The sequence below is a fragment of the Salmo trutta genome, chromosome 31, assembly GCF_901001165.1.
Source record: "Salmo trutta chromosome 31, fSalTru1.1, whole genome shotgun sequence".
NCBI classification, from domain to species: domain Eukaryota; kingdom Metazoa; phylum Chordata; class Actinopteri; order Salmoniformes; family Salmonidae; genus Salmo; species Salmo trutta.
Genome location: NC_042987.1, coordinates 23,815,422 through 23,824,748, shown reverse-complemented (window position 1 = coordinate 23,824,748; position 9,327 = coordinate 23,815,422). Strand labels below are relative to the sequence as shown.

Here is a 9,327-nt window from a genome sequence, read left to right as displayed (position 1 = left end):
ATGGTATCAAACGCGGCACTAAGATCTAGGAGCACGATTTGATTTGATTTACAGGAAAAGAGGACCGAGCACACCCCCATTCTCATCAACGGGGCTGTAGTGGAGCAGGTTGAGAGCTTCAAGTTCCTTGGTGTCCACATCAACAACAAACAAACATGGTCTCAAGGACACCAAGACAACTGTGAAGCGGGCGCTACAAAACCTATTCCCCCTCAGGAGACTCAAAAGATTTGGCATGGGTCCTCAGATCCTCAAAAGGTTCTATGACTGCACCATCGAGAGCATCCTGACCGGTTGCATCACTGCCTGGTATGGCAACTGCTCGGCCTCTGACAGCAAGGCACTACAGAGGGTAGTGCGAACGGCCCAGTACATCACTGGGGCCAAGCTTCCTGCCATCCAGGACCTCTATACCAGGCGGTGTCAGAGGAAGGCCCTAAACATTGTCAAAGACTCCAGCAACCCAAGTCATAGACTGTTCTCTCTACTACCGCACGACAAGCGGTACCTGAGTGCCAAGTCTAGGTCCAAGAGGCTCCTAAACAGCTTCTACCCACAAGCCATAAGACTCCTGAACACCCAGCCCCCCTCCTCTTTTCCACCGCTGCTACTCTCTGTTGTTATCATATATGCATAGCCACTTTAATAACTCTACCCTACATGAACATATTACCTCAACCAACCGGTACCTCCGCACATTGACTCTGTACCGGTACCCCTGTATATAGTCTCGCTATTGTTATTTTACTGCTGCTCTTTAATTACTTGTTACTTTTATATCTTATTCTTATTTTTTTAAACTGCATTGTTGGCTAGGGGCTCGTAAGTAAGCATTTCACTGTAAGGTCTACACCTGTTGTATTTGGCGCATGTGACTAATAAAATTTGATTTTCCTTTCTTTAAAAGTTAACCCTTTTCACTGTAGGTTCCAAAACATCTTTCAAGCGGTCAGGCATTCCTTTGGCAGCAAGAGCTTCTCGGTGGATGTTGCAGTGTACCAACAGTACAGATACCAACATGAGCAGCAGCTACGTTTGACTACATACGGATCGTTAGTGGAATTCCCGTGCGAGAGAAACGGTTAATGTAATTGGATGTTAATTATTTGACTAGGCTACCTGTATTTGACATTGTGTTGTTATTTTGTTGAACACTAGATGGTTTAATTTTATTTTTGAAGGTGAAATGAGGCTACTCAGGCGAGAAAAAAACTTCACCAAATGTATAGCCCCGTTGGAAAATATAAATGGACTGTTTGAAAATGTGAAAAAAAAGATACACTACCGTTAAAAAGTTTGGGGTCACTAAGACCTTGTTTTTGAAAGAAAAGCACATTTTTCCCCCATTAAAATAACATCAAATTGATCAGAAATACAGTATACACATTGTTAATGTTGTAAATGACTATTGTAGCTGGAAATGACAGATTCTTTATGGAATATCCACATAGGCGTACAGAGGCCCATTATCAGCAACCGTCACTCCTGTGTTCCAATTGCACGTTGTGTTCGCTAATCTATGTTTATAATTTTAAAAGGCTAATTGATCATTGGAAAAACCCTTTAGCAATTATGTTAGCACAGCTGAAAACTGTTGTTCTGATTAAAGAAGCAATAAAACTGGCATTCATTAGACTAGTTGAGTATCTGGAGCATCAGCATTTGTGGGTTCGATTACAGGCTCAAAATGGCCAGAAACAAATAACTTTCTTCTGAAACACATCAGTCTATTTTTGTTCTGAGAAATGAAGGCTAATCCATGCGAGTAATTGCCAAGAAACTTAAGATCTCATACAATTCTGTGTCCTATTCCCTTCACAGCACAAACTGGCTCTAATCAGAATAGAAAGAGGAGTCGGAGGTCCCAGTGTACAACTGAGCAAGCAGGACAAGTACATTAGAATGCCTAGTTTGAGAAATAGACGCCTCACAAGTCCTCAACTGGCAGCTTTATTAAATAGTACCCGCAAAACACTAGTCTCAACTTCAACAGTGAAGATGCGACTCTGGGATGCTGGCCTTCTAGGTAGAGTTGCAAAGAAAAAGTCATATCTCAGACTGGCCAATAAAAAGAAAAGATTAAGATGGGCAAAAGAACACAGACACTGGACAGGAACTCAGCCTAGAAGGCTAGCATCCTGGGGTGACACAAAAAATGTCAGTTTGTCACTTTCACAAGGTTGTAGTAATGACAGTTTCAGTTACTTAAGACATTGGCTCGAATCTAGGTTTTGCATTTGGATTTCAAGAAAATGAACAACTAGGACACATTTTTTACATTGACTTGCCAACCCCACTCTGAACTGCCGAGTCTGCTTCACAAGCGTTCCCGGAAGTCTCAAAACTGCGTCTCTGGTTTTAGAAACTCTGTTGTATAGTTTGCCAGCTTGTAGTCCTAAAAAACGGAAATGAGTTAGCATTTTCTACATCTGGTTCGTTCACCCATTCCTATGGGGGAAATAATGGGGTCTTGGGATAAATGCTGTAAAATAAGGTCCGATGTTAAAAAAGGCTTAGGCGATGTTATCGGGTTTTTTCTACGAGATAATCAGTTAACATTACCTTTATGAATTATGTTTTGATTACATAAATGCTTCACATTGTACAGTAACATCAGCTGATGAAGACAATCTCATAGGACAAAATGTATAAGATCTCCTAAACCTGTGTTTATCGCAGACCTCATTTTCGGCATTTACCCGAAAAAAACTCACATTAATTTCCCCATAGGCTTTAGAGGACATTACTATTGCTCTCTATGGAGTCCTCGGTTGAAAGACCTATCTTTGCAAACCATTACAGATCTGATATACAATATCTCTCAGTCATGAAAACAGACAGTCTAGAAGAAAAATTGCAATTGAGTCACTCGTATACTTGGCTTTATCAAATAGTTAGTTTGTGAACACAACTTATTCTGTTCTCTCCTGATTTGAGCGTTTTGTGATGGCGCATGCTACTTCTGGCTGTTGCTAGTACCTCGTGACCGTTTCGCGCTCAATTTTCAAATCTTCAATCTGAACCAACCCAGGCTCGCGGCAAAAGTCGTTGGCTTTAGCTAACGGTAAGCAAGCGAACTAGGTTTATTTTCGAAAATAATCAATTTTATTAGCAAATCTTATACAATGGCAACTTGTGCCCCTGATCCTTTGTTTCCTCTGGAAGATTTTCATGATGAAACAGCACAGAAAGCAAGCAAGGAACATTTAAAAAAACCTGTCTCAAGTGAGATGGCCCATGAAAAGGCCCAGTCTCATACCAGTACTATTCCAAACAGTGAGGTGCCAAGCTATGATGATGGTTCACCTTCTGACGCTCCTCAAATCGTAAGGAATAAAGTCCCTATGAGAAGGAAACTTCTGGCGCCAAATCCTGATAGCGAAGAGCCATTTGATGCTAAAGAGGCCCAAGTCTTGCCACAAATCTTCATCTCCAACAAGACATACACCTACGATGAACGTGTTGCTCTGTTTTGCGATCATATTATTGGCCAGTGTTCTGTAAGTCGCTAGATCTAGCTAGCTAGTAATAACGTTCGCTTACTTTAGTTACCCAGTTAGCTAATTAATGGACCGACAACCCAACAATGTTCAGTCAAGTACCTAACACATGTTTTATTTGCATGTTTAACAGGCAGAAGACGCAGATGAAGCTATAAGTTTCTACATAATAGAAAAACTTGCCAGCAAACGCTCTTGGACTGCAGTGTGGAAAACTTCCCCAGAAGTCCTGTTGGTAAACTGCGATATTGGGGACCTGCCATTCGTGGGTGTGCTTGTCGACGTAAGTTAGATCATTTAATTACGGTTATTGCTATACGGGATCACTGGGACGTTCCACTCCCTAACCCATTTAACTTCAACATTAAAATGGTTACGGTAATTTAAGGGTTAAGGCAAAGATTTTTTTTACAACTAACCAAAGATAGACCACAGCTGGTCGTTTCCAAAGCGAACAAATGAGTCTTATTAATGGGCAGAACCAAGCACTAGCTAGCGAGATCCTATTGGCGCGTTGTAGCATGTATTTGCATATTTCCGTTAGGGAACGCCTACTCTGAAGTGCGCGTGTGCAGTAACTCAATTCGCCCCTGCCTTCCTAAACGCACTTTTTTTTTCTTTGGCAAAAGGTATAATCTGTTAAACGTAGTCCACTCGGTTCGTAACAAATTCAAGTTTGGGTACATAAAACCGTATTGAGATCAAATGTTTCATCGATGAGAAATGTTGCATAATGTCGGCCAAAATCCATCTCGCTCCCTCTTCTCCCACTGGGCTACCTCTCGTCACCATATTTGGTAGTGAGTGGAAACGACAACCGGATGCTTCACATAAGGGTTAGGGTTTAGGCTGTCCCTGATATCACTAACCTTTAATTACTGACATTACTCGCTAGTAGTTTTGTTGTTACATCCAGATACAATTTCAAATATTTAGATACAGGTGGCTCAGCATAGAAATAGAATGAATAGAATGGCAAATGTCTGCCTAGTATTGTGATGAAATCATTTCCATGGTAATGTAGAATGTTAATTCAAATGATAACTGATTAGGCTCATGCAAAGGAATGTATTTTTTGTAATGTCAGTTGAGTTTAATCAAATCACAGCACATATTGATGGCTACACTTTCTGCTTTTACTTCTTGATTTTCTCCTGTTGGTACACTCTCAACTGCTGCCAGTCCACCCATTATGCTATCATTGACTTGAATGGGGACACCTGTTCTATTCATTCCATTTCTATGTGGCTCACATTCGCTAATACTAATGAGCTTGCTCAGCAATCATTAGCTTGCTAACACCACACTGCCACAGGCACAGTTAACATTATTTAGTTGACAGGGGCTACCTCTAACATTAGCGTTTCAAACAAATACCGGTAGCTAGCTACATCTGTTAACAATGGCTCAAGAAGTTACCACTAAGCACCCAGGTCTAGATCACGGTACCATATCCCCAATTCTGCCATAATGGGGATGCAAAGTGTCTGACCATTTTCCTAAACCTGAACTTTGGCTGTCTAGGTCAACTGTACACCATGCGAAGGAAAAAGCCTCCCTCTTCGAGTGTCCGTTTCTGTGGCAGAACCATATTCCTCAAACATTGCCAACTTACCAAGAGAGTTGGTTGAAGATGTGTTGAGGGAACATGACTACTCTGTGCCAATCTTGGATGTCTACCCCATACAAGGGATGGGAGCTGATGTAGACAACATTGCAGAGTATCTGGAACATGCAAGGTGAATAACATTAGGGAACTCCTCTAATACAGTGTAAATCCAAATTGCAGATTTTGTCTTCATGCTTCCTTGCAGGTTTTTCTACGATTTTCTCTGGAGGGACTGGGATGATGAGGAGGAATGTGACGAGTACGCAGGACTCATTGAGAAACGCATACAGCTGTAAGCATACCCTCCGCATTTCAGCAGAGCCAACCAAAAACAAGCCACAAAGATTAGATATGGTTTCACTGCTGTGTTGAATGATGTTCACCTGGACTATGCGGTGTATTTGTTTCCAGTTATTATGACATTCAGGATGGAACCATTCCTGGTCCAATCAGCGAGCGATACCGCAAGACCCTGGAGGAGTACCGAAGCAAACGACTGGACTTGACAAAGTTCCAGACCAAAATCCGTGGGGAGGCCTTACCAGGGGAGGCTGTGGAGTGCTGGAAAAAGTACTACGAAATGTCAATGCTCTGTGGGCTCCTGAAGTTCTGGGAAGACCTGCGACTCAGGTAAGATATGATCTTTGGTCCTAGCTTTTCTCAACATCCAACTACCAATGCTGACATAGTGTAAAACAGCTAGTATTGCTGCTCAACTAATCTTGTTCTTTTGTCAGCAGTTCTTGTAATGAGCCGTAGTGTTGATTTAAATGTCTTTAGGAGCCATGGACCCTTCTATCCAAGGATCTACAAACGCAGAAAGGGACAGAGAACATCTGGAAGGATTGTGACACATATTGTTGCCCAGATAATGACAACAGACATGGTTGGTGTGCTGAATCTGGTGTTATTCACTGCAGTCATGTAATTTTTTTGTCGTGAAAATGATTGTTTTTAACTTGATATATTGTAGCTTCTCAGTTATTTCAAAACCTTCTTTATTTCATTGTGACCCCAGATCAAGAACTTCTCGGCAGACACTCTGATCCAGCAGCATGACAGTCTGTCAGCCGCTCTGGACTCCTGCTTCTCTGGGGACACGGTGGTGGTCTTCCCAGGAGAGTACCACGCAGTTGCACTGGCATCCCTCACAGACGACATCAGCATAAAGGGTAAATACGATAACTTTTTTATATTCATGGCCATAATAAAATATCTGTATATCCGTTAAAGTAAAGCTAACATTGTGTTAACACCTGACAAGTGATACTTAAGCGTTAGTTGACCTTCATGCCTCAATGGTTCTATACTCTGCAGGAGAAGGAGAAAGGAAAGAGGTACTGTTCTACTCTGACCCATCCTATGACAACTTTGTGGCATCCAAAGCCTCCAAGGTGATGCTCATGAACCTGACATTGGTGCAGCATGGAACCTGTGATGGCATTGTTGTGGTGGAGTCGGGACAGTTGACCCTGGACAACTGCGTGTTGAAGTGTCAAGGCACAGGAGTGTGTGTCCTGACTGGAGCATCTCTGGTCATGAAGAACTGTGAGATCTCTGGTGCAAAGGTAGAGTTGTCATTTTGAAAGATAGCTTTTGATTTGTATTTGAGTTACATGGTTTCTGATTGTTGATTTAGCCATGTAATTGTAAATTAAGGGGCCACATGCAAAATAGAACAGAAAGTTCTGAAGACATACTAGAAAATGAGCACAGATTTATTTGACATTGACTCTCAGGGTGCAGGGGTGGAGTTGTACCCTGGCAGCGTTGCAGAGCTGCATCGGAATGAAATCCATCACTGCAGCAACCAGCTGGCGAAAGACTCAAAAGGTTCACAGGGTGGAATCAATCTCAAGGTATATACAGTACTTCCAGTTACAGCATTATGGCTGTTCCATGTGAGGGGAAAATATATATATTACACAAATGTACAGGTGGAAATGCCACTAAATTCCAGTGAGGTGACAGTGTGGATTCTGGGGAAGGAATCAATTTAAGCCTTTAAATCAAGGAGGAACCCGAGATTGTCAGCATGATGAATACATCTGTAATATCAGTGGTATTGTAGTACATGTAATAAGTGTGGCACAGTGAAGCAGAGCCTGAGACCTAATTAAATAGGTGGCTGTAAGCGTCACTTATTTTGGTGTCAACTCAAGTAGAAAACCAAGGATAGATCAGTGAAAAACTTGTTTTCTATTCACAGGTTCTCCCTCAGCCCCAGCTGAAGCTGACAGACAATCACATTCATGATAACCACGGGTATGGCGTGACCATTCTTGTTCCTGACAATCTGTACAAAGCGAGTGAGGACCTGGAGCAGACAGCCAGTGGGGACAAGAACGAGACAGATTATCTTTCCAAGGCCCTGCAGAAACTCAGTTTGGAGATCACCACAAACAAACTGGAGTCAAACACCAAGGGCGATATAGGCTTGCTGTGCAAAATGTGGGTGAATTCCTGAGTCTAGGATTGCAGCATAAATGTGTTGTACACAATAGTTAAAACAATTTGAAGTAACCAGACTGACAATTTTATTGGACGTAGCTGTTGCTCAGTAACATGTTACTACTTTAGGTAGATTGATTTGTTTCAAGTGTTAGATTATATGTGTTCATATCCATTTCAGAAAGATCCCAGCTTTTGTATGCACTGGCCCTATAAACAAACGTGCACTTTATGAACATTTCAATAAAATGTGTTATTCAAAATGAATTGTGCTCCTTATTGTACCTTTACAGAGGAACTGCTGAAAAAATTTGTATTTTATTGAATTTATTACTTAGTAATGGCAGGAAACATACATGAGTTGTATATCACTGACAAAATTAGGCTCATGACATGAAATACTTTTGGAATTTTCCATTAACCAAACTCCAACAAATTACTATTTGTTTTTTGATGCTTAATACCAGGAGATAACCTTGATTTCAGGGGGGGTCACAAAAGGCAAAACTAAAATATCCTTACATAGACCCACTTCTAACATTAAAGCCAAAAACACTCAAACATGAATTGGAATGAACAACATCTAAAAAGCTAACCTTCAAATGCCCTAATATCCCTGGCCCCCTCTGTATTCACCACCCCTGTTCCCCCCTCCATAACCACCCCCACCCCAGTTCCCCCCTCCATAACCACCCCCACCCCTGTTCCCCCCTCTATAACCACCCCCACCCCTGTTCCCCCCTCCATAACCACCCCCACCTCTGTAACCACCACCGCCCCTGTATCCGCCGCCGCCCTGGTATCCTCCACTGCCTCTGTAACCTCCTCCCCTGTATCCGGAGCCGCCACCTCCCCTGTATCCGGAGCCGCCACCTCCTCCCTGGTACCCTCCGCCTCCTCCGTCAAACCTGCCCATCTTGGGAGGACGTGGACCATCTCCAAAACTGATAAGGACAAGACATGTAAACCAGCTGTATTTGGTATTCAAAACACAATGCTGTCCTATTACCCAGTGGAGTAGATTACTGTGCACAAATGTTGATAATCTACACAGAATAAACTAATCCATTATTACCACTACATGGCTTCACTACTACAAGTACGTAAGGCATGTCCTGTTTGTTGATGTTTAGCAAACTATGTCTGCTAGGGCTCTGGTCAAAAGCAGTGCACTATGTAGGGAATCGGGTGCCATTTGGGATGCATCCTAAATGTTCCTAACCCCCCCCAGAGCTGAGATGTGTTTATCTTACCGTTTATTGTTGACCATGAGGTTAAGCCCAGCTGCGGAGGGTTTGGAGATTTGGCGGATGATGTTGAGCATGCGCTCGTTTGTGGGATCCAGCTGTTTGATGTACTCAGGGTCTTTGGTGACTTCAACAACAAGTGCCTCCATTCCAGCCCTCAAAGCAGCTATGCAGCCAGCCACGTTATGCGGTATCTTCAGTTTGATCCTGTGAATACATACAGTGGTTTTATCAGCTTGATCTCACAATTTTCATGCTCAATCTAACCCCCTTTTTAGTAGTGTAGGTATATAGGCAGGAAAAAAAACATACATTTCTACTATTGCACCACTTTAAAAGATAGTAGCAACACTCACCAATCATCCAGTTCAATGATTTCCCCGTTTGATGTGATTTTCTTGGAGGCAAACAAGATCAGCTGGAGTGGGCTGACTAGTGTCATTCCTTTGGCTGAGATGGCTCGAGTCCGGATCTGGCGAAAAAAAAACAAAAAAAACCATTTGGTTGCTTGCAGCTTGTA

General features: G+C 42.4%; 2 protein-coding genes across 2 annotated transcripts in view; one reads left to right on the top strand and one right to left on the bottom strand.

Moving 5' to 3' along the window:
• Positions 1-3,093: 3,093 nt before the first annotated feature.
• Positions 3,094-7,827, top strand: LOC115169790 (testicular spindle-associated protein SHCBP1L). The gene is made up of 10 exons (XM_029725738.1): positions 3,094-3,500; positions 3,634-3,783; positions 5,025-5,239; positions 5,315-5,401; positions 5,521-5,739; positions 5,890-5,995; positions 6,128-6,281; positions 6,427-6,677; positions 6,849-6,968; positions 7,319-7,827. The coding sequence occupies exons 1-10, from the start codon at positions 3,126-3,128 to the stop codon at positions 7,574-7,576; spliced, it is 1,935 nt and encodes a 644-aa protein (XP_029581598.1). The 5' UTR covers positions 3,094-3,125; the 3' UTR covers positions 7,577-7,827.
• Positions 7,828-7,859: 32 nt separating this feature from the next.
• Positions 7,860-9,327, bottom strand: part of LOC115169789 (DEAH (Asp-Glu-Ala-His) box helicase 9) — a 31,986-nt gene continuing 30,518 nt past the window's right edge. The window contains exons 26-28 of the mRNA XM_029725737.1: positions 9,164-9,279; positions 8,814-9,014; positions 7,860-8,504 (exon numbers count right to left, since the gene is read on the bottom strand). Coding sequence (XP_029581597.1) covers positions 8,168-8,504; positions 8,814-9,014; positions 9,164-9,279 — 654 coding nt within the window. The 3' untranslated portion in view covers positions 7,860-8,167. The remainder of the gene's footprint in view (positions 8,505-8,813; positions 9,015-9,163; positions 9,280-9,327) is intronic.